Raw genomic sequence first — 24,232 nt, forward strand, 5'->3', positions numbered from 1 at the left:
GTTTGCTTCAAATGCTTTTTTTTTCTTATTATTTTTTTCTATTTGAAATTACTTTGTCTCTTTCATTGCAATAAGGTCATCTGTTTAAAGAGGATTTGCTTAAGAAATGTCAATATATAAATATGTAATTTTTTTTTTTTTATAAATTGTCTATTTCATTGTGGAGTTGTGGTTTTTGCATAGTAAACAACTGGTTATGTATACCTCTCTGATTTAGACTTCCAGGAATCAAAACTGGTGATTAAAGAATTATCAGTCAGCGAAGGTAAATAGTGTTTGTTCCATTTGCATTATAAGCTATATAACTTTGTCCAGCACATTTACCTCTATATGGCTTTCCTAGACAGAGTAACCAGTTTTAAGAGGATGGATTTAAGGGTCTGTATATTTGTTTTATATTTGATTTGATCTTTTTCCTTTGTGAATGTGAGACCTCTGCCAGTATGCAGTGCACACATAGCGTAAGTTGACAAAGAAGAAAAAATGAAAAATGATCTGATTTCCCAACATATTTTTTTATACAAATATCAGATCTTATAAGGGTAGTTACCAAGATGGTCAGTCCTGTCACAGCTTGAGAATTTTCTGTGAGGACTTCTTTTCTGATAGCTATCTGAAACAAGGAGGGCTGTTCAGCCAGTGTTAGCATATCTTGGACTAGACTTAGAAAAATGGTATTGATGTAAAGTCATCTCCCTGGCAAGTATAATCAGATCATGGCTTCATCAGGTGGTCTTTCAGGGTAAGCTTTTAAAATAAGCTATCTGGCTGAGTATGATTCCAGTTATCCAGTCCTCCAAAATCAATTATTATAGTACCTTATGGTCCTAACCAAATAATTTCTGGTGACTCTTTTAGCGAGGGAATTACAGTTTCAGTCTTAAGGGTCAAGTTTATAGTATAGTATACTGTATTGTAAGGTGCAATATCCTTTTTTCTTTTTTTTTTTTTTTCCAGAGACGGAGGATAATTTTTGTCCTTATTTCTTGTATTACATTTATGGACTTTGAATTGTGCAAAAACGATGATTTCTTCCTGAAAAATAATGTATTTGTTACAAACTGTTTTGATGGTGTATACTGTCTCACTAATTACATTGAAAAAATGAATTGAACTCAGCAAATGCTTCCTCTCCCACACAGTATTTCTGAATGGGCAAAAGAACTTTAGAGAATATTTCACAAATAGATTTATTTGTTTCCTGGAGAATTCCAAAAGTCTTGAGCAGGCTCAAAATGGAGTCTAGGGGTCTGTTTTGTTCTGTAAGTTCACAGAATATTACAGAGTTATAGAGAAGCCAGGCTTGGAGATACTCTGGTCTATTCTGGTGGAAACTGGGTCCCACTTTAGGTTATTTTTTTTTTCCTCATGGAAGCATTTTTTTTTTTTTTGGTATGTAGGCAGAATTTCCCTGAAGCGACTTGTGCCTATTGTCTCTTACCATGTCACAATGCGTCCTTGGAAAAAGTACCACCATTTTCTTTTAAAACTACCCTTTAGGTATTAGAAGACTGTGATTAGATTCCCCATGAGTGCTCTCCTCTAGGTTGGGCAAACCCAGTCCCTTGAATCGTTCTTCATGTAGCAACAGTGAAGTTCCATTTCTGTTGTGATCACTCTAGCAGGTGTCATTTGGGCCACTGAGACCTTTAAGTGTCTCCTACCCCGTGGTGCCATTTAAAATATGTAGCAGGACCGATCAGGCATGGTAGTCCTGATACTCAGTTTTTCCAAGGTTATGGTAATTTTTTTGACTAGTAGCAAGTCAACTCTATTAAAAATAAAATTAAAATAAAATCTGATTTGCAAGTAAAATTATTAAAAAAAAAAAAAAAAAGGAAAACAGCGCGGTTTATATGCTTCCAGCAGTATACTTTTTCTCTTGTCCTTTATCACTAACTTCCCTTTTTTGAACCATCTTGTCTTTCACTTTCAGCAATAGCTTTTGTGATCCTGCTTGGTCTGTGTTTTAGAGAGAGCTGTCCTCTTTGGCAGTTTGCCATTACATGATGGCAGCATAGTTCCTCAACAGTTCAAGTTTGTTCTCACCCGTTCTGAATTTGTGCTGACAAGTGGAGGGGTGTGTGTGTGTGCATGTGCATATGCTTTATTTCTGTTAGGTGGTTAAATTAGACGCTTTTTGTCTTTTTGTCACTTAAAACCTACATCAAGTTCCTTACTGCACCATGATCTTCTGCAAAATAGCTATCAGATCTCTCTGTTTTTTTTTTTTTCACATTGGTTTGCGTATTCTAAAGGTTTGCATCATTCCATAGATGATACTGGCATGTTGCAAAAGATTCTTCCTTATAAAAGTCAGTGGAGAAATTAGGTCAATACACAGAAGATTTTTAGTTCCAGATTGTAGGATACTGTGCTAGAAAAATGCAATTTATATAATTTCTTCTTCTTCAAGACCCATTAAGTCAGTAAATAGAAGCACTATAGCATACTGCAAGTATGACTAATTTATATGTCAGGTAAATATTTAGAAAAAAGAATCTTATTAGAAACCTGCTCACTTTAAGCTACAGTACTCTGGAGGCTCTGTGACCTACCCCCCTCCACTCTGCAGAAAAGAAATTATTCTACAAAGTCCCTAAACAAAAGTGACTCATCAAAGAAACCAGTAACAGCTCTTATATTTTCAGCTTAAGTGAGGTGCACATTCTGTAGTGTGCTCCTTACAGACCATATTTTTGATTTGCATGTTGTCTTCTGAGTTTCTGTTCCAGAAGTTGACACTTAAAAGTAGCTTTACAGGGTTTTGTTTGTTTGCTTTTAAATACCATGTCCTGTTGTTCAACAACACTACACCCTGGCAATGTTATTTAAATAAAAAATCTCTTTTTAGTGATGTTTTAATAATATTTTATTTCGGAATAGACAAATTACGCTCTTTGCAGGGTTTAGAAGACTTTCCAGTATCTGTAAAGTATGCAATACTATACTGTAAAGTATTGTGGACAAGTGATACTGCTAAGTCCTAACTGTCTCTGTGAATAATGAGTAGTTAGATACCAATTTTAAATTCTTTGAACAAATTATGTTTTCCTTAGTGGACCCAAGTGCAAAATGAATAAATGAACATTGTGTAAATTATATGTGGTTGAGTGGAGAGTAAAGAATACACTTTCATTTCTAAGTATATGACACATTAGGGATATAAATGTCTAATTTTTAGATTTCCACATTACAATAAATTATTTTTTTCCTTTTTTTCCGTTAACTATTGACAAATATTAAACCATTTCTTACCCTTGCTTCCCCTGAATGCTGAGAGGACACAGTGTAATTTGTTTTGGCCCAAAAAAGATCCCAAAGAACTCGTGTCATATTAATAATGTTGTTGTAGGTCTTTTGCTTACATGAAGTCGTGCTTTCTCATACATTGAGATATTGATATTTTCTTTTGCCATTACAAAAGAGTTTAAAAATCAGGTTAACCAACCAACACCTAACTCCATTCCCTCTGACCCCTCAGATGAAACCCTCTCTTCCCTCTCTTGATCTCAGACTCTTGATTTACTGAAGTTGGTGCTGAGAACATGCCAGGGGGTGTTAGACTGATGATAATTGCAGAAGAATGCACACTTAGCACTGGAAGGGCTTCTGAAAGAGGCATTTGTTAGTGTGGGTTTGAAATCTGTTGTGATGTTTGTGTATTCTCGTGTTTGTGGTTATGCCTGTTGCTTCAATTAAGTAAAAGCTGTAAGCTTTCAGGTAGGGTTGACAGCTGTTTGGCCAAAAGCAAATGCTTCTTCTATTGATGAAAAGATCTGTTGCCTGATTTTAGCCTTTTCAAGTGAAACAGCAAAAGAAATACCAACTGTTTTTCAGGTACAGGTTTTAGAGTTGTGGACACCTGACTGATAGACTGAAAATGAAATTCCTGTAATAAGATGTTTCTCATAAGTCTCCAAGTGTCTGTCAAATACACACTGCATGTTATTCCTGACTTGCTTCTGTTTAATGTGGGATTTTGTGGTTGTGAGGCCACTTGGCCTCTTCTGAACTTTTAAACTGTCCAACAAGTTGTTTGCCTTGACCCCGTGTGGTGAACGAAATCTGAAATGTCTGCCCCCATCTCAGTGCCACCGTTACGTGGCAATTGGTGTGATTGCAATTAGATAATCCTGGAAAACTAGTACAGATCTCTCCTGGAGACATACAGAGTGACTATATTAATTTCTAAAAGCTTTCAGAAATTACTTAGTGATAAAATAAGACAAAAGTGTCTGACAGATTAAACTTTCACGTCGCAGGGACAACTTAAGTGTCCTGACTGATTGCAGTTTTTGGATTTTTCTCTTGCAGCTAGTGAGAGAGTGTAAAGAGGTTCTGAAGGGTGGCCTGTTAATGAAGCAATATTACCAGTTCATGTTACGTGAGGTGTTAGATGACTTGCAAACGATTGATTGCAACATTGATGCTTTCGAGGAGGACCTGCATAAAATGTTAATGGTAAGCTTCAAAAAGGAGAAGGCATTTGGAGTTCTAGTAAGTGTGTTGGTCAGATTACTGCTTGTAGAAATCTATCACTCCGGGTGGATATAGGGCTTGCTAATTTTTTGTTGCTGCTGTGCTACATTAACATACTGTTATTCTTTTAATGGACTTGCAATATAATAGCCATTGTCATTTTAAACAAGTTACCATTACAAAGACAATACCAATTGTTTGTTTACTGGACTGCGGAACAGTAGATCTGTAAATAACATGTTTTTACAATAAAATGCTTCACAGATAGGCCTGTAAATTGCATATTAAATATTTAAGTGTTTAATAACCTTTTGTAGTGAATAAAAAAATGCTATTTAGTAGTGAATAAAAAAAGCAATGATTGATTAACATTGTGTTTTAATACTTTGGTATTGCATTCATCCATGAAAAGTGCCTTATTTTTAATGAGTATTCATTATTGCAATAAGCTAAACACAAAGAAGTATTTTCTAGATAAATGCTTGGTCTCTGAATAATAACAAATGAAAGCTTCCTCCCAAGTAAATTTAATTTATTGTTCCCTTGTATGTGACTGATTTTTGTTTTTTTATGAGTTGTTTGAGTTTAGTCCTCACTGTTCTGTGAAAAACAAAACCAAAGAACAAGAAGATTTACCTCAGTACTTTATTATTAGTGTTTTATAGGCAGAGCTTTTGGTACCATCTGTTGTTGAGGATGCATGGATTTTCCTGTTATGTGCTTTTTGTTGCCTGTAATGGTAAAAATACACGGTTTTACCTAAAGTTTCTTATGCAGCATGTCTGCCTTTATCTCCATCTGAAATTTGTAGAAACCTCCAGCAGAAATGACCTGGCAAGGTAAAAGGAAAATGATTCACCTTGTCTGTTTTGAAGTTCCTCACCTATTTTGTTAGGCAGCTGTAGTGTTTTTGCGCTGTGAGGCAAGAGCTTGAACTTTGATGTCAGTTTTAATTGTATAAGGATCTCACTTTTCATAAGTTCTGAAAGGGGTGGTGGCGGGATTGTGTAAGTTAGAATAACTTTATCAGACTTCTAAGAACCAGTTTGTGCCTACTTAGAGTTGCAGTTTATTGTAGTGGCAGCCGCAGTGGAGAACAATTGGATGCCAGTGGGCAAGATTTTCAGAAGATTGGGACAACTGGGCAAAGAGGGCTGCAAAGATCTGAACTGAACATAGGGATAGGAAAAACTTGAGGGAGATCAGAAGGCTAAGGTAGGATTAATGAGGGCTGGGAGGGGGCGCACAGAACTTAGTATTCATCTTTCTTTATGTGCTCCTGGTATAGGCAGGCACAGTATCTAAGGAGAGTACTGGAAGAGGAGCTGGGCTAGGAGTGAAAGAAGAATTAAATAAAATCAGGAATGGAGCTACAGACTGAGAAAAACACAGTCCCTACCTAACCCAGAGTAAAGTTTTAAGGTTTTCCTTATATTGGCATTATAACACTGTGATCTGAAAATAACTGAAACAAATAGGACGTTTTATCAGCTTCTAATGAGGAACATTTGTTGATATTATGGATTATCCAACTAAAACATACGATTAAATAGCTGCTAATGTTACTATTATTATTTTTTTTTCATTTATTACTATGCCTGAGGGCAAGTGTTTGAAGAAGAATTGTACATAATGGGATTTTTATGTTGGTTTAAAATAATAATAATGAAATAAAGGCGAGAGGTAAGACTTGATATAAATGGATACAAGGTATAATGCAGAATCTTATAGGCCTGTTCACTGCACTTACCCATACCCAGGAGGGTATGTTCAAATAAAATTTTTAAGAGTTTTCCAGTTAATTAAAGATTTAGAAAATGTTTTTCAGCAGTTCTGCTTTAAATAACTCTAGCCATAGTGTGTATTCACCAATATGAGGGTGAATTGCAGCACAGCAAGCAAGGTATTTCAGAAAAGCATTGTGGAGAGTACATGTTATTAAATATTTCAGTAGCGTTTTTTATTTCCTGAGTCATAAATTGCACCCTCTATGTGGAAACATGTAGCTCATTTTCAGTCACAGCAAACCAAAAATCTAGAGATATTCTCTACTAATTATATAATATTAATATTGCTTCATGATTTGAGAAGTTGTCATTCTTAGTTACATGTTGAGTAACAATTTCTGTTTAAATTGTCCCTTTCTGTATGCAGGTTTACTTTGATTATATGCGAAGCTGGATCCAAATGCTACAGCAGTTACCTCAAGCGTCTCATAGTTTAAAAAATCTCCTAGAGGAAGAATGGAATTTCACCAAAGAAATAACTCCTTATATAAGAGGAGGAGAAGCTCAAGCTGGAAAACTATTCTGGTAGGTTTGAATTGCTCTGCTTATGATGCTGATTTTTACCAGATATTTACTGAAGTCAGTAATTGTTCAGGGTTCCCAGACTGGGCTTCTTGAGGCCCTAGTGAGCAGCTGATAGTCTTTCTGTGAACTATTGGAATATTACAATGAGTGTAACTGCAGGATCCAATAAGTGCAGATTGCTCTTACTCTGGCTATGACCGGAATGACTACTTCTGTGGAAAGTCCCTGTTCCTGCTAGCCCTGCGCATGTAGAGTAACTGAGGGGCCCCCAAGATGCTGCTTGTTTCTGCAGGCGGACTTGGCAACATGGCTCTCTTGCCTTGGACAGAGTAGGAAGAAATTTAAGGTGCTGTGCTACCTGAATAAGACTGAAGTTCCACCATTTCTGTTGCTACAGTGATATTGCAGGAATGCTGCTGAAATCTACAGGAATATTTTTAGATTCTGGACTACAAGACAGTTGTGATGAATTTTGGGCCAGTGCCGATGACAGTACTGCATCAGATGAAATAAGGTATTAAGCCCTTTGGCTTAATAATAATAAGCACACTTACTCGTGTTTCTTTACCCCTGACAGGTACTTACTGCATTTTAATTCTTAGAATGAAAACTTAGTAAACGCAAGACTCCGTGGACTTTCTTGCTGATATTTCTGTATGTAGTAATAATGAATCATTATTTTGTGCATTTGAAACCTAATAACCTTCTTTTAATTCAGGGTATCAGAAATTGTTTATCTAATGTTCTTTAAATTCTATTTTTATATCTGTATCAAAAATGTGCCTGCAAAAGCTCAATTGATTTCAGTCAGCTGCTTATAAATATTTTTTCCTGTGCTCTTTCTATTGATACATGTATAAAAAATTATCATCTTCTAATAGTTATGTAAATGTAACATGATTTATTAATGCATCATCACATCATTTCTATCAATATTGCAGGAGGTCTGTTATAGAGACCAGCCGAGCACTCAAAGAACTGTTTCATGAGGCTAGAGAAAGGGCCTCCAAAGCTCTTGGATTTGCCAAAATGCTGAGGAAGGTACGTTAACAGTAGGGTTTCATGTACCTTCCTGATACTCACTTTCATTTATATGCTTTAAATAAATTCAGTTTAAAGGATATTCTTTTGTTGTTGCTTTTAGGACCTTGAAATAGCTGCAGAGTTTGCATTGTCAGCCCCTGTTCGAGATCTACTGAACGCTCTGAAAACAAAAGAGTATGTGAAGGTAAATACAGTTGAGAGGCATAAAATTAGAGTGGGGATGCTAAGCAAAAATCAAAGCATATTTATATACATACTTCCAATTTTTTCATGTGGCATCTATATCTCAACATTCTGAATGTCATGTATTTAGTACTGAATTGTGTCAGTAGAATTATTTTCTTTGCATGTGTTTGTGTGTGTCAGAATGTTAGCCTGTAGCTTTTATAAAGCAACAGCATTATAGTGGAGCTCTGCTGTAGCTAGCTTGCATGAGAGTGCTAAGAATGTGAGAAATGCAAGGTCTGTACTGTGTTCCAGATGAACAGAATAGAGTAGTTCAGTTGCAAGGGACCTTCAAAGATTGTTGAGTCCAACTGCCTAACCACTTCAGGGCTAACCAGAAGCTAAAGCATATTATTGAAGGCATTATCCAAATGCCTCCGAATGCAAGTAACTGTTGCTAGAAAACCGTTGCACAGCAAAGTTAAGTTAAATCTGTTGTGCATTGCTGCCTGATATTTACAGCACTATAAATTCCCACACATACAGTTTCACGCTTTATTGAAACTGGTCTGTACTATAATAAAGACTGGTCTAAACAATAATAAAGACAGGTCAACTGGTCCTTATTATAGTTTGAATTTAAATAAATCAACTGCTTCAATGGATTAAATTTATTTGGATCTGCTGCACTTTTTTGTCCTTACGTACATTTAAAATACGTAATTCCCAACTGGGTAATAATCTACTAATTTTTGCATGGAAAAATTCCTGTTGGATTTATATAAGTGATTGCTAAAAGTGGACATTAGTTTGAGGGAAGATAGACAAGCTCGTGGGAGAAACGCACATCAAGGGCTGTTAAATACATAGATAAAAGTGTTTTGGACCAGGTGACCTCCAGAGATCCCGTCCAACATAAGCTGTTTTCTAAAAAAAGTCTGGCTTAGGAGGACCCTAGTCTGTAAATTAAGCGGTGGAGAATAGTCAGGGAAATTCTCAGTTTATGTTTACTTTCTAAAAATACTTTTTCCTAGCAGTCTTGGCTGCTCTAATAAATGATAATGGATTTTGTTAAAAGCAGTATCATAGTTCTTATGTACATTTTTGGAGAAAAATTTGAATCTTGAGTTTGAAAAATCTGTGTGAGCAAGTGGGTTAAATAATCTCTTCTAAGATTGATCTGTTTTTATGCGTTACCTCTCCCCTTTTTTTCATTTCTCAGAAAGAAATTTTGAGATCATCATTTTGATGATCAGTATTTCATATATTGGCCCTCTAACATCTTGTATGGAGTTGAAATTTTTAACGAGCTTTTCAATCAAATGCTCGTTAGTTTTGGGAAAATATTTTAGATTTTATTAACAACTTTACAGTTTTTATTTTGACCTATGGATAACACTGGTCTTAATTATTAAATATGTCTCCCTATTGGTAAAAATGTTGACTGCATTGTTTTGTTTTAACTTGATGGCATCCAGCTCTGAAAAGAGAGAACTAAACTTCACTCTAAGTCAGTTACTTAATGACAGATCACAGGGTCAACTATTTTGTTGTTTTCACAGTCCAGTCCTGATTCCTGACTTGGTTAAAAATATTGTTTAAATATGCATATTGTGCAGCTACTTAAGATGAAAACTCTTTCTGTTGTTTAAATGAGATAACACAGATATTTTATGTATCTCAGGAGAAAGTGAAATTCGCTCATTCAGTATCATTTTATTTTCTTCTACAGGTACAAATCCCTGGACTTGAGAATTTACAAGTATTCGTCCCAAACAATATTGCAGGGGAAAAATCTGTGATTTTGCAGCTCCTAAATGCAGCTGCTGGAAAGGATTGCTCAAAGGATTCTGATGAGGTTGCATATGAGGCCTATTTACTAATGACCAAGCACAGTGACAAAGACCATGAGTTAGATGACAGCTGGAGTGCATGGGAGGGCCAGCCAGTCAAAGTAGTGCCACAAGTGGAAACTGTTGATACACTGCGAAGCATACAGGTGGTTTTCTCTCTTTTTTTTCCCCCCTGCTTATGTGATTTCCACACTGTGAATGCTTCTCCTTTCAGATTAACCACAGTAATTTAAGTGAGGCATGTTTTCTTTTGTAGGTAATAAATTAAATTAAAGCATAGGAATGATTCTTAGCTGTATTAGTCCAAGCAGTAAATTCATTGGATTTTAACATTTCTTAAAAGGGTTAATCTCTGCAATGTTTCAGGGATGGATTTTTATAATAAAGAGCTATTTTATGTATCTAGTTCAGTATCACAAAGATGGATTGGATTTAATCACTTCATGTTTTATTAAGAACTCACCAATCTTCAAGAATGTATGGCTGTTGTGTGCTTTCCACACACTGAGGCATGAAATAGATTACTTTCAATCTTGGATAAATTGTGACATTTAAAGTAAAATTTCTGTTTAGCTTCTGGATGTTCAGCAGTTCTTCAGGAAGAAATATTTCCAGTCATACTTTCCTTCATCCCAAGCCAACGGGAGTTCCTGCCAGTAGTTCTGCTATGCTCAAGTATCTGAGCCAGCTGCAACTCCCTGCCCATCCTGTTCTCATGCCCTTATGTTAAGCCAAGTGAATTTTCCTTTTGGTATGTCATGCAGTTCTTTAGATCCCTACCATAAATGGGCTGTACTGTCCACCAACAGAGTGACTTTCCATATCACTGTGCCTGGCCTCTGATGTTCTGAGGGATCTTACAACTATAGGCAGTTGAAAAAATCACTCCTGTATACACCACTGATTGCTACATGCAAACATGTTGCTTCTTGTTTATCTGTTGTCCACGCTGAACAAGTTTAAAAATAACAACAACAATAACAACAAAAAAGCTTTTGATTAAGTTTTTGAATTTCATTGAACTTCTACTAAAGTTAGCATTCCATGCAGAAAACAAAACCAGCAAAAGATGGAATGCGGTTTGCAAATGGTATCCCATCTGACACGTATAAATGCAGATGATATATTGTAGCATGTGTGTGTGTATATAACATTATTTTTTTTAAAATTCTATACTGCAAAGTTAGGAGGTAAAAATTTCTTCAGAAAGGTTGTGTTCTGTATTTTAAATAACATGCTCTGATTGCAAACTAGAGAAAATGCAATTTGTTATTTTAAAAATATTCATAAAATAGAAGTATCCCATCAACATTCAATGAATTTTGAGTATGAAAATATTGTTTGGTGGGGAGATACTGAAAATCAGGATGAAATGGGCCTTATTTTTTGAGTAACATGTTTCAGCTGCCTTTTCTGTAATTGGAAATTTACAGCGTAGGATATAAACCATACTGCCACAGCAAAAGAAGCACCATCTGTTATTCTGGGTACTTTTACAAACTTCTGCAATATCACAGCTCTGGTTTTCAAAACATGCTCTTACATTCACATTTTAATAATTTTCAAAATTTGAGCAAAGACCATGTGGTAAATCTATGGTTTTCAATTTTCCATAATAGCTTTTTGTTCTGAAATGTATTACCTTAGTTGGATAAGCCCTCTTTATTTATGATGATTATTACCTCCACCTGCTTGTAGAAAGTGTAATTATTTTACTTAGATACTGGCCGTGCATAACTATTTTGAAGATAATTTATAATACGGTGTTTCCAAAATTTCAAAAAGGTAATCACCTTTCCAGAAATCAATAGTAGCATATTCCCCTTGAAAACTTGCTGTGGCATTTGCCATATAGACCACTGCTTAGTAAGATGAGTATTTATCAAGTTCTGTTGCCAGCATCAAGCTTTTCTGTGTGAATTAAGGATTTACATGAATAGCAAAGAGAGAGGCTATTAATACGTTAGAATTTCCAAAATAACAAATTGGAATTTGCCAATATGGGACACCTTTTTATGGAAAAGGTTGTGTATGTAAGAACTAGTGCTATCTTGTATTGCTAGGTTGACAACCTCCTCCTCGTAGTCATTCAATCTGCCCACCTTGTGAGTCAGCGAAAAGCTTTCCAACAGTCTATTGAAGGGCTCGTAGCACTGCACCAGGAACAGACATCCAGCCAACCAGTCATTGCCAAAGCTCTGCAACAGTTAAAGGTAAGCAGTTTTCCAGATTATCTCAGTGAAAATTGATTTTACTTGAGTCACTGATGACTGTTAGAAATGTACAAAGAGACTAGATTGCAATGCTGATCACATTCTGCAACTGTAATTTGTGCAACCTCATTGGAATTTATTTTCAGTACAATTTTCATTCTGTTTTTGCAAAGGATTTGGGATTGTATTTTTGAGCAATGTTGGTATAATAATTTTTGTGCTAGTTAAGTGGGAAACACGTCTGTAATGTGATAGAAATATTAATAGCAACAGAATAAATACATCTTCATATGGTAGGATTATTGAATTGAAAGAAAGTGATTGACGTGGTAAGAAAGAAATTCAAAATATGTGATCTGTAAAGAACAACTTGTTTTCCGTATTTGGAGAGGATGACTGCATGTGATGCGCAAGTGAACAGGTCTCTGTCTCTCTTTTTTTTATTAGATTGATTACTTTTTTTTTTTTTTTTGAAGGATCCAGAAAAGAAAAAAGTTATTCTGTCAAAGTTGCAATATTAGGGCCCTACATTTTCTCCTGAGTTCAATAGAGGCTCTGACCATGTAGCAGGGTGAAAATGCTGCCAAAGGCTCGGTCATGTTACAGATAGCAAAACTCATTTTCTCATTTCTTTCTTCTTTTTTTTCCTTTGCTTTCTTTGTTTTTAAAATTAATCTCACACAAGCAAACTGAATTGCAGTACTTCAGTTCACAATGTGACTTCCTTAGTGCAAGTGCTGGAAGGTATTTGTTTTTTTTTCTGGGACTGAAGGAATTGTGATGACATTAAAATGCGCTTACATTTAATATAATGTAATTATCAGATTCATGTTTGCCTCAATCCTATTCAGATATAGAATATGAATAATAATTTGACGTCCCCCCATCCCTTTTTGTTGTTTAGAATGATGCATTGCAGCTATGCAATAAGATAAGCAGTGCCATTGACAGAGTTGATCATATGTTCACATCTGAGTTCGATGCTGAAGTTGATGAATCTGAATCTGCCACTTTGCAGCAGTACTACCGGGAAGCCATGATTCAGGGTTATAATTTTGGGTTTGAGGTAAGAAAACAAAGTTAATGAAAATATTAATTGTTTTGTGGATTTGTAAGGAAACCCAGTTAAAGTTTCTGTCTTTGCAGTGGTGCAAATAAGGTAATTAACTCTGTGGAAATAGGAAGAATTGTAGCAGAACATTTTAAAAATACGAGTTGTGAGAGAAATGTTGTGTGAAAAAGATTGTAGAGGAAGAGATCTATTATGTTCAGACTCCAATTAGCAGTCTGAAACTTTAAAAAAAGCTTTAAGAACTTGCTAAATTCAAGTGTAGTCTTGCAGGCTCTGCTACCTGTCTACATTTTAGATGAAATTAGAAGTATCCTTAGGTATTGAATGTCATTGTGTAACTCATCTTCTTGCTGTTTCTCAATTTACAGCAGTATAAAACTTTAATTAGAGCCTTTCTTTCAAAGTTTATGGTGGTTCTTTGGTGCAGTGAATATAGGTTTTGAGTGTCTTCCCTACAGTGCTGATGAGAAAATGTCATGTTCAGCTGCATTTAGTATAATGTTTCATTATTTGATTCCTGTGACCTTTGCAAGGTTTTGTTTGTGGTTTTATTTTCAAGATTGTATAGTACACTAACATACTAATATGGATAGTCTTAAAAACAGCTGTTTTTTTTTTTTGTGTTCCCCTAGCTTGCTTGAAATATAACGAAAAATAAACACTACTATGAGTTCAATCTCTGATTACGGAACAAAATATTCACGTGGGATGTTTCTTAAATGCTGTGTAACCTGTTTAACATAAGCATATGCCCATATGCATACAACAATTACAATATGGCTCAAGTGCTACTTCTCACTATAACACATTTTGTATCGTATACTTTCACATTTCTTTCTATACATATGCTACTGTTTGCATAAAATTACTTTGTTTAAGGAGAGGATGTGATTGTTATCATACTGCAGTTTTGTTAGCCTGAAAATATTCCAGTGGATACTGCAAATAGTACGTTTAATCTTGCTATTATTATGTGAAAAGTAATCTTTAATTTCATACAGTACCATAAAGAAGTTGTTCGTCTGATGTCTGGAGAATTCAGGCAGAAAATTGGAGACAAGTATATCAGCTTTGCCAGAAAATGGATGAACTACGTCCTAACAAAATGTGAGAGTGGCCGAGGCACTCGACCCAGGTAACAACGAACTTGTTAATGCCATAGTAGTTTGTGTTACTTCTGAATGCCGTACTGGACTTCTCATGCTGTGAACAGGGCTTAATTGTTTAGAAGTAGTTCTTTGGAACTATTGCTGCTTCTGTCTCTTGAGTTTTGAAAGTGATTTGAACTGTAAATTCATAAAGCCAAATGAACCCTGCAGCTGCTTTGCAGTCTTCTGCTGAACGTCTTGCCTCATGTTAGCTGGCAAAAGATGGCAAGAAAAAGTGGAGGTCGTTGGACTCAATTCAGAGACTAGATAAGGGTCATTAGCTCAGGACAAAAGTAGTATGTGACCAGGAGTCAATAAAGACGGCTGAATATGCAACAGTCATTCTCCAAGTATTGCAGAGAGAAAGGAGTGTTGTGCTAGTTGCAGAAACGATGCCCATATAGAAACCTTAGCCTCCTGTATGCGTCCTTTCCATTAGTCTCTTCTGAAAGTATGGCACACAGATGAGGAAGAATCGTTTCCACTCTGGTGAAAATTCTCCAGATTTATGATTGCGTGTAAATAATAGAATTCAACCTTTGTATTTGTGGATGGTTTTTGTTGCAGTCTGAAGTACTTACGTTTGCAAATAATTCCTTTTCCCAGGTTTATTTCAAAGCCTCTTTTTTAATTTATATGTAACCTCACTTCAGGAAATGAAGAAGTTGAAAAGCAGTATTTTCTGCTTTGAATGGCATGAAATTGTAGTTAGTTTTGTAACTAGAACTACATTATAAGTATCAGAATGTATGTTTCCTGAGTCTGTTGAGAGTGTTGTTGGGCCCAGTGGTCTCTCAAATTGTGCTTACAGTCAGTGCTGGGATACTAATGGGAAACTCTATTGCTGAACATTAATGGGGAGGAAAAAAAAAAGAGAATTTACATTATTTTGAGGATGGAAACAGAGAGACTGGGACAATGGCCCAAGAAAAATGATACCATAGCTTGATTTATTTAGGTGGTTTTGCAGTATTTTGCAGCTGGTATGTCAGAACTTTTATGCAATTCCATTGCATTATAAAATAGATGCTTTATATTGACCTGTGTTAGCAGATCACAACACATCATTGATGTTTGTTTTTTTTTCCCCTTAAAGAATAGGGCTGATCAATCTTTCCTGGAGGTTATTTGTTTTGTTTGCGGAAAGAAGAGGAGGAAAGAGTGGGTAGTCTGAAGCATGTGTGGATAGACTAGTTATCCTGGTGTGATGATTTACTTGCATTTTGTAGCTTGCAGCTGCTAATTTTAGTAGGTCTAAAAGGAAACAGTATTGGCGGATAGGGGGAGGTGGCTAAAGACACATCTCATTCTAGCCAAGTTACTTATTTGTTCTGCTTTACCAGTCTAGGCTCTGAAAACACAGATGCCCGGTTCTTGCTGATCAGATGCTTATGAAATCATTAGTACTCTTTTCATCTTGTTTCACAAATGAGAATTTAGGCAGGGAACATTGTGGTTTGGCTTGTTACTCTGAAACTTGTTATGAGTGAATTAAGGATACTGTTCCTGAAGATAGTACATACATCAGTATTCAGGAGCATGGTCTACTTGCTTTATTTGACAGTGTCCTTGCTAAAATCATGTTTTATCTGCATATAATTCAGCAAATATTAAAGCAAGTTAAATACACTACCTTTTATATATTAATCCATTTTCGTAAAGATTTTTTTTCATACTTGCAGGAGGAAAAATAAGTAACTGTCATTCAGTATTCTTTGATGTTGAAATTCTTATGGTGGCTTTAGTCAAAGAGTACCTAATTTTCTTTCTTTTTCTTTTTTTTTTTTCTTTTCTTTGAAATAGGTGGGCAACTCAAGGTTTTGATTTTCTTCAAGCCATTGAACCGGCATTTATTTCAGCTCTCCCAGAAGATGACTTCTTGGTATGGAATAAGTTATTCTCATTGTTGTTTATTTCTAAATACATGTGAAGCTATCAGTATCTGTTGTCAGGGGTATCTTTTATAAAGCTGTGTCTGACTACAGATGCTGTTCTGAAACAGTTGCTGTTGCGTACAACTGATGATGATGATATTTCTTCAGTTTGTAAAAATTATGAATAGAGTATGCTTATGACCACTAGTGTTAGTGTTTTCAAATTGCTGACAGTTTGCTTGTACTGTCTTGGGAGGCAATTCCCAGTTTCTCATGGGAAATTTGGTAGCAGCATTACTGCGTAGTTAAAATCTGCTGGTGTCATAATAAACTTCTGAATATGAGCTCCTGAGTCTCAGTTAGTATCCAAAGTTCACTTATGGTACGAATCCAAAAAAAAAAAAGTACAAAAAGCATATTTTCAAATTGTACCAACATGAAACACACTTTAAAGCATCTCTCTTTTGTTTTTACTGTAAAAAATAGTAGAATACAGCTGTCTTTTCCTGTGCTCTGCCTTACCCTTTCTCTTGTGGAAATAAAATCCTGAGAATTTATTCCTCTGATCTTGATACAGTACTACAGAGAAGTGAGAATACAGTTGCCACAAAGTAGCAGAATACAAGTGCCAGTGCCTCTAATTTTTATTAATTTCAAGACATGCTATGAAATGCCTATCACATTAGTCTTGGTTAATACAGAAACTGTATAGTTTTATTTCTTTCTACATATATTTTTGTCAAAAGCTGTCAAGTAAGTTATGTTTTTATTCTGTGATTATGTTGTTGTGAAAGGGTTGTCTTCCTAAATGACAAGGTTCAGCTTGTGTTGATAAGACACTAACACTGTAGTTTCAGGAAGTAGCCCCATAGCTTTACTTATCTGATCTGACAGTTTCTAAAATACCTGCTATTTTGTAGAGTGGTATGTGTAAATTTTAGTGATGCTGTCTTGCTAGATGTCTCTTCAGTATTTATGGGGAAGCTTCAAAGGAGGACAGAAGCTCAAAAAATCTGATGTGGCCTTTGACATTAACTGGTAATTTTGTCCATAAATGGAATTGATACCTTCTTGTGACCATGAAGGAGCGTTAACAGTCGATCACACGAGTTAGTTTGTTGACTGATAACTATCTTAACACTTCCTCAAATAGTATGTCTTTATGACAGAGTTTTCACATGCACAAAGACGACAACTCAGAGCCAACATTACTTAAGATAGATTAAAGTTAGACTTTGAACAAGTGAGAGAGAAAAGGAGGAAATTAAAATCTTAACTGTGTTTCTGAACTTTTGCTTTCTTAAAGAGGATTTCAGTTTTGGAGAGCATCACTTAAAGCTCCTGTGGTAATATAAGCTGACTCCTGTATAACACCAAGCCACAACATTTCACCTGGAAATGCCTATGTCAGTCCTAATCTCTTATTTAAATAATACCCGATGTCATTAAAAAAAATGACAGTCTGTATTTAAAGCTCTAGATTTGAAGCTGAAATAGATTTGAGCTCAGTCTAGGTTGATATGATATGCCAATCACAGTGTAAACACTTTTTTATTTTGTTTTTCTCAATTTAATCATTATTTTTCAGTTGGTCTAGCTTCTAGTTCCAAGTCTTCATTAAGTTTTTGATTTTTTTCTGGAAGAAATTTTGACTAGTCTGAATGACTGGTATATATAAGTGGCTTTCATAGCAACTGTACCTAACAACATAATTTTATTTCATTATTGTGAAGACATATTTTATCCCTGGTGTGCTAACAAGTAAATTGAACCAGAACAAATTTAATAACTTGAGATTATAAACACGGTAGATAGTATACCTCATAATCAATCCCAGATTGCCTGAGCCCAAGTTCAGTGGTCTAACTATTAAGCATCTTTTCCTGAAAGTTTTACTATGCAGTGCTTCATATTATGCTTACAGATTTTCATCCTGTAGTTCAGGCTGTCATACTCTCACCCATGTTTTTTGTCTGTTTCTTCTTGGGAAGCGCAGTTAGGGAAAGGGGGGAGGGCAGCAGAGGTTGTTGCAACTTTTTTTTTTCCCAGCAAGTTTGATTTTTAATTTTAACAATGGATAATTTTAAATTCCACTGGCTTTATATTATGATTTTTTAATGATATGTCATTGTTCAGTTCTCATGGTTACTTAATTTTTACACAGTCAACAGGCAAGGCAAAAATAAGACTTTCTAGCTTAAAAAAAAAAAAAGTTGTCAAAACCCTAGCATGGATTCAAAAATTTAAATTGGTAGATTGGGAGGGTGTGCGTTTTTTGCGATATTACATATTTAACCAGTGTTATTTTATTACTGTGAGCTTTACCATATAGTTATGAACTCTCTTGTAATGTAAAATATCACAACCTTTTCTGTTTGTCTTTTCTAGAGCTTGCAAGCTCTGATGAATGAGTGCATTGGGCATGTTATTGGAAAACCTCACAGTCCAGTTACAGGTTTGTACCTTGGTAAGGCAGAAGTTACTGGCATTGGCTCTGAAGTTTTGCTGCTATTTTTGTATAATTTTGATTGTAAGTTCATTTTAAAAAGCATAATAAATATTTTTAAGGTTTTCATGATTGTTAATGGGAAACCATGATTGCCTGAGTAAAGTTTAAATAGATGGTAGTTTTACTAAAGAAATTAAAAAGCTTTACAGATGCTTTTGGGTCATTTTGTTCTTGAATCCCTTTTTACCACTTCCTTGCATACTGTCATGGGGGAGACATTAGTATGGGTAAAACTGTCATATGTGTTTTTTACCCCACTCATTTTGCTTTCTATTGCTGTCTGAGAAACCTAACTCTGATGCAAAAGGAACATAATACTGCTGTTTGCTTGTTATTGCAAAATAAATATTAACAAACCAAATAATAAGATAATAAATCATCCTTAAGCTGTGAAGTTGTAATAACGAAGATGTAGTTTTAGTGAAGTAAGTATACATCTTCTAATTGCTGTTTTTTTATTCTCTTTAGAATCTTAATTATTTTACAGATGAGAGTTACATGATACAATAGCATGATTAATATTTATATATAATAGCTTTCTTTAATATTTAAAAAAATTAGAGGTTTTTCTTAAAGAATAATAAAATTTGTGCAGGTTTATACTTAATTTGGTAAAATAGCAGTTTGTTTTAATTTTGTGTCTTGAAATGCCCTTAGCAGAATTTTTTCTGACATCTGAGTAAAAGTCTTACCTTTTTTTTTATGTTTGCAGCTATTCATCGAAACAGCCCCCGTCCTGTAAAAGTACCTCGATGCCATAGTGATCCACCAAACCCTCATCTTATCATCCCCACTCCTGAAGGCTTCAGGTATTAGTCCAGATTTCTAAACTGTTTTTATCCCCTCCTGGTTATGCTCACTGTTAGTGAGTGGAACACCATTCCTTTTTCCTCTTGGAGGCAAAACAGCTAGAAAAAAATAACATCTGAATTTTATAAATGTGCTTTTAAAGACAATACAGTTCCCTTCTCTTCCTCACCCTCTCCTCCTTTATTTTAGTTTTTATTGGTGCATGATTCCCAGCTTTTAAGTCACTCATACACCCTTTGTCTTTCCTGAAAACTATGTTAAAGTGTAACAAATTTTGATTTAGTGAAAACTGCTCACTAGCAAGACATATTTTTTCCTTCTTCTCTTTGAATCTTTGTGCACATGGCTGGGACAGTGGTTTCTGTAGCCTAGCTTTAGGTAAGATGCAAAAATACAGCATTCCAGAATATGGTGGCATTTCTGCATCACTATCAATATGCTGTGAAGAAATTTAAAAGCAAAGGATGTGTTTGCTTCCCTTTGGATGAGTTGATACAATAATTAATGCAAATAATAAAAAATAGTTATAAAATTTCAAAACATACCTTGCCGTGCATCTTTTTACACAGAGGGTCTTATTTTTCAAGAAGAGCAGAGAGCAGTACAGTCAGACTATACACTGGACTTTTTCTTTTTTTTTTTGAAAGTTGCTTAGCTGTTGGCAGCAATTGGCACTAATCTAAAGATTCTGAGGTTTTTATTTATGATTATTCTTGTATATATTGACAGCTCCTGAAGCTTCTGAGACACAATTATTTTGCAGAAAAGTCTTTATGTACTTGAAAGACTTAAAATTGCACCTCAGTGTGCAAGCTTCAAAATTTTATTTTTAAACAAAACTTTCATCTCCATTCATTATTATTTTTTTGAACTGTTTCCTGAGGTTTTTCTTCTTGCCACAGCACACGGAGTGTCCCTTGTGATGCACGGAACCATTGCAGCGTTACTGTCAGTCGCCCCGCTCCCGTCGGTAGCGACTCAACTCAACCCAAATCTGTCAGCATTGCAAATGATACCAGGTAGCTTCACTCCATGACGTAGCAGTCTCATTCTCCTTACATCATCCATACAAATGTTTCCGCCTACTTGCATTCCAGTAGATCATTTGCACCATGCTTTTTCTTCCCATCATGTATTCCACTGGCTCCTTCATTCATCTTTGACTTGAGCAAAATCTTACATCTTAGAAATAGATGGTTAGACCACTCTCAGAATTAAAATGTATAAACAACATGGTAGTTTAAGCATGTGGTTCTTATGTTTTGAGTCAGTAGATAACATATTTGCTCAATAAAAATGTCCATGAAACTAACATAAGACAGTCCGTTCCTTGGTAATTAGCTTTAATAACTAACACTTGGCGCTAAGTTGACTCATATACAGATAAGCCTAAGATGTGGGGTGGGACTTTTTTGTGGGTTTTGTTGTTTTTGTTAGATAACAGTTTTGGCGTTGTTATCGTTTGTCATAAATATTTTGAAGCATATGGTGGAAACAGAGGATTAGATAAATAAGATTTCAGGAATATATTTCATTTGACGAATAAGATTTTCAAGTGCTGCCCTTACCAGATGGACAACAGAAGCACATGTTAAGGTGTTCCAAGAGGGAAGTAAATTTCATCTGTGTATATAATAACCTTCATGCAAGTCTTTTGAGTTTACTTTTATGGTAAGATGCAACTTCCATCCCACAGTAGCTGCTAGACATACAGCTTCTGAGTCCAGGCCTTTTTTATTGAAAATATGTCCTGAATTTTTGTCATTCAATCTATGTGGTTTTATACTTCATGCTTCCATTTTAAGCCCCCTGTTAAAAAAGACAAAAGTAGGCAGTAATCTGCAGCACCGTTTACTTGAAAAGCCACTTTCAAGTAAGTTAAATTCTAGAGAATTTTCACTGGGAGATTCTGGCAGCTTTATATGCTGACAGGGTAATGATTAATGTTTTTATGATTTTGAAAAACCAAATGCAGAACATGTTTATTTGATTATGTTTTTACTTTACACAACAAATGCAGGGGATTTTTGAGTATGTACAGCACTTAGATCCAAAGTGTTTCCTTGCTTGAAGTTAATTTTAAAGGAGAGAAAGGAGGCAATTTCTTTTATATTTGTAGTCTTTGTGGTGATTTTATACCAAATGCAACTGTCAGGCTTATAATTTGAAATACCTGAATACAGAAGTATAGTCTTTTAATGGTTTCTGTTATGTGCATCTTATGCAAATTTTGACTGAGTGTAAAGGTTAGCATTTTGACAGTTTCTTTTAGTTCTAGAAGATAGTCATTCTGAAGAAAAGAAATGAGAATTCTAGTTCTTAATTGCAATTCAATACACAGTACTTTTATGGATTGTAATAGGAAAGTTGATGTGAATGCAGGGTTTTAGTCTAACAGGCCTAGGCCTGCCTATCAAACACTTGTATTTTTCTTAGACTTCTTTGATGGCTTAATAGTAAAATATCCAATGACTTTTTTTTTTTCACACATTACCTGGATTTTTAAGTAGTATTGCTTTAACCACTTGCACTACATAGTTTTTTGTTTTGTTTTATTTTGTTTTGGTTGGTTTGCTTTTTTTTTTTAAGAGGATGGCCAATGTACTATATCTATAGCAAGTTTCTGCTGTTAATATAGTCAAAAGAAAGTAGCAAACTTTAACATTGCAGTCCTAATTACAGATTTCATTTATTTGTGCTCCAAAAGAAAAGTGGAATTTGTTGGGTCAAGAAAGTGTTATTTGTCTCTGAATGTAAGAGGTGTGGGGTCCAGAAACTCATTAGACATTTAGGAAATGATTATAAACATTAAATATCTATAAAAGGTTGAATGTAGGAACTTGGTAAATCAGTTGCACTAGGCAGTGCATAGTGCACAAATGCCACCATAGTTCTATAGAAGTATTTTCTGAAAAAATAAAACTGGAAAATAAAAGCCAAAGCAGCAATATTTAGTTATTTACATTGAGTTTTCTGATGGTTACAAATTTACACTATGTTGATACTAGCGACCTATATAAATATTTCATTTTTTATCTAGCTGAGGTTATTATTCATCATTTTATATTTATCCAGGGTCAGAGCAGAAATTTATCAAGTCTCCTTCTCTTTTACTCTGTTTCTTTGCCAAATAGCATGGAGACAATCTTTATGGACATAGGCAATAAAAAAAGATATGGGTGGCTAAGATGGGATCGAAATGGATTTTAGACAACTAGATTCAGAGTTACAATACTTAGACTTTTCTGTTCAGTTACTACCTCATTCTAGAGGCATCTGTTTTCACTAGGTGCTTTTGAACTCTTCGTGCATCTAGAATATTTGCTCTGTATCTCCTTAGTATAACTTCAGCCTTCTTGCTAATTAAAAACTCAACTTTGCCTGAGGAGCATCAAGATTTTTCACTAGTTCAGTTCCTTCTCAAACATAAAAGGTCTAGCTGACAGTTGCAGGGAGTGAAAAGCAAACATCATAGGGAGCATATTCACATGGGAATAGGATGTGTCTTGGGCTTGGGCTTCTGTTTTCAAGGTGTTTTATTATTATTATTATTATTATTATTATTATTTTACCAATCACAAAAACACCTTTTTTTTTTTGTGTAGGGAAGCGTTTTGTGTGCACTGTTTGTGATCCCAAGTATCTGTCATCTTTTTGTAGTTTTTAAATGCCAGTGAAGTGTTTAGCGACTTTCCCCATTTTCCAGTAATGTTTAGCTCATACCTCTAAAACATTTGGAGGTGTTAGTCACAGCTCTTCCCCACCATGCTTTAAGAAATGAAAGGGAGCCTTGTGCAAAAGGGACTTAGTGCAGAAAGACATCTGTGAGGGATTTAAGGCTGTAAAACCTGGGTGGCTTGATCAGTGTCTTGGTAGCTGGAAAAAGGTGCCTGAAGACTTAAAGGTTTAAGACTCATTTCTCTCACTACTGTTTCCCTTTCTGTTCAGCATGCACGTTCATCTGGATCTTATTCTGAGTCATCTAATTGTACTCTGCTTTCTGGAGAAGGTAGGGCCTGGGCTACTACTAGGAGCACAAACAATCAAGCTGCTGTCATTTAACACTGTACTTCTTCCTGTCTGCTGAGCTGTGGCTCTTCCTAGTATTTTTGACTTAGTGACTATGGGTTGTGACTTTGTACTTGCCATGCACTAGAAGCATATGAATTCAGTTAGCATCTTTCATCTGATAATGTGCCTCAATTTATCATCAAGCTGAATCACTTCTGGTTTTGTATCCAACCCTGGCACCAGCCACGTCGTGCAGCAGCTAGCTGCAGCTAGATGGACATATCTTTTTCATAGATAGGGTGACATAGCTAAAATTATGTAAGAAGTCTTCATTTGGGGAAAAAATTGTTTATGAGGGGTTTTCAGTTTGCCTCTCAGCATCAGTTCTTCTTTCATGTTCCTTTCATGGTTCATGTCCTAGACTTCATAGTTTTTCAAACTGCAGTTAAATTGTCATTGGTAATTATTTAGTGCAATGCTGAGTTAATTAGTGCAATGGCTCTATTTAACAGGGGTTCCAGTGTCCCTGAAAATGATCGACTGGCTTCAATAGCAGCAGAGTTGCAGTTCAGATCCCTTAGTCGTCACTCCAGTCCCACTGAAGAGCGAGAAGGTGATTGTCACAATGTTAGATTGTGATCTGGATATGCTGGTGATTTTTGTCATTAACATATTTATCTGTTACCAGTTCTTACCCTTTCCATTTTTTTTCACCTCTCCCATTTAAACATATTAGATT

At 35.3% G+C, this 24,232-nt stretch overlaps 1 protein-coding gene across 8 annotated transcripts in view; it reads left to right on the forward strand.

The window, feature by feature from the left end:
- MAP3K4 (mitogen-activated protein kinase kinase kinase 4) overlaps positions 1–24,232 on the forward strand; it is a 74,981-nt gene that overhangs the window by 34,644 nt on the left and 16,105 nt on the right. For 4 of the 8 annotated variants that reach the window (XR_014582033.1, XM_083830264.1, XM_083830269.1 and 1 more), the window contains exons 5-18: positions 4,318–4,464; positions 6,637–6,794; positions 7,192–7,308; positions 7,736–7,835; positions 7,939–8,022; positions 9,736–10,002; positions 11,920–12,069; positions 12,974–13,135; positions 14,143–14,276; positions 16,093–16,171; positions 18,552–18,630; positions 19,385–19,481; positions 20,385–20,501; positions 24,006–24,106. Coding sequence is in view for 6 of the 8 variants with exons in the window: in XM_083830264.1 (XP_083686390.1) it covers positions 4,318–4,464; positions 6,637–6,794; positions 7,192–7,308; positions 7,736–7,835; positions 7,939–8,022; positions 9,736–10,002; positions 11,920–12,069; positions 12,974–13,135; positions 14,143–14,276; positions 16,093–16,171; positions 18,552–18,630; positions 19,385–19,481; positions 20,385–20,501; positions 24,006–24,106 (1,792 nt within the window). In the remaining 2 variants the exon portion in view is untranslated. The remainder of the gene's footprint in view (positions 1–4,317; positions 4,465–6,636; positions 6,795–7,191; positions 7,309–7,735; positions 7,836–7,938; positions 8,023–9,735; positions 10,003–11,919; positions 12,070–12,973; positions 13,136–14,142; positions 14,277–16,092; positions 16,172–18,551; positions 18,631–19,384; positions 19,482–20,384; positions 20,502–24,005; positions 24,107–24,232) is intronic. The other 4 variants (XR_014582034.1, XM_083830267.1, XM_083830265.1 and 1 more) reach the window with 3 other exon arrangements.

The sequence above is a fragment of the Anser anser genome, assembly GCF_964211835.1.
Source record: "Anser anser genome assembly, chromosome: 3".
In the NCBI taxonomy this organism is placed as follows: Eukaryota; Metazoa; Chordata; class Aves; order Anseriformes; family Anatidae; genus Anser; species Anser anser.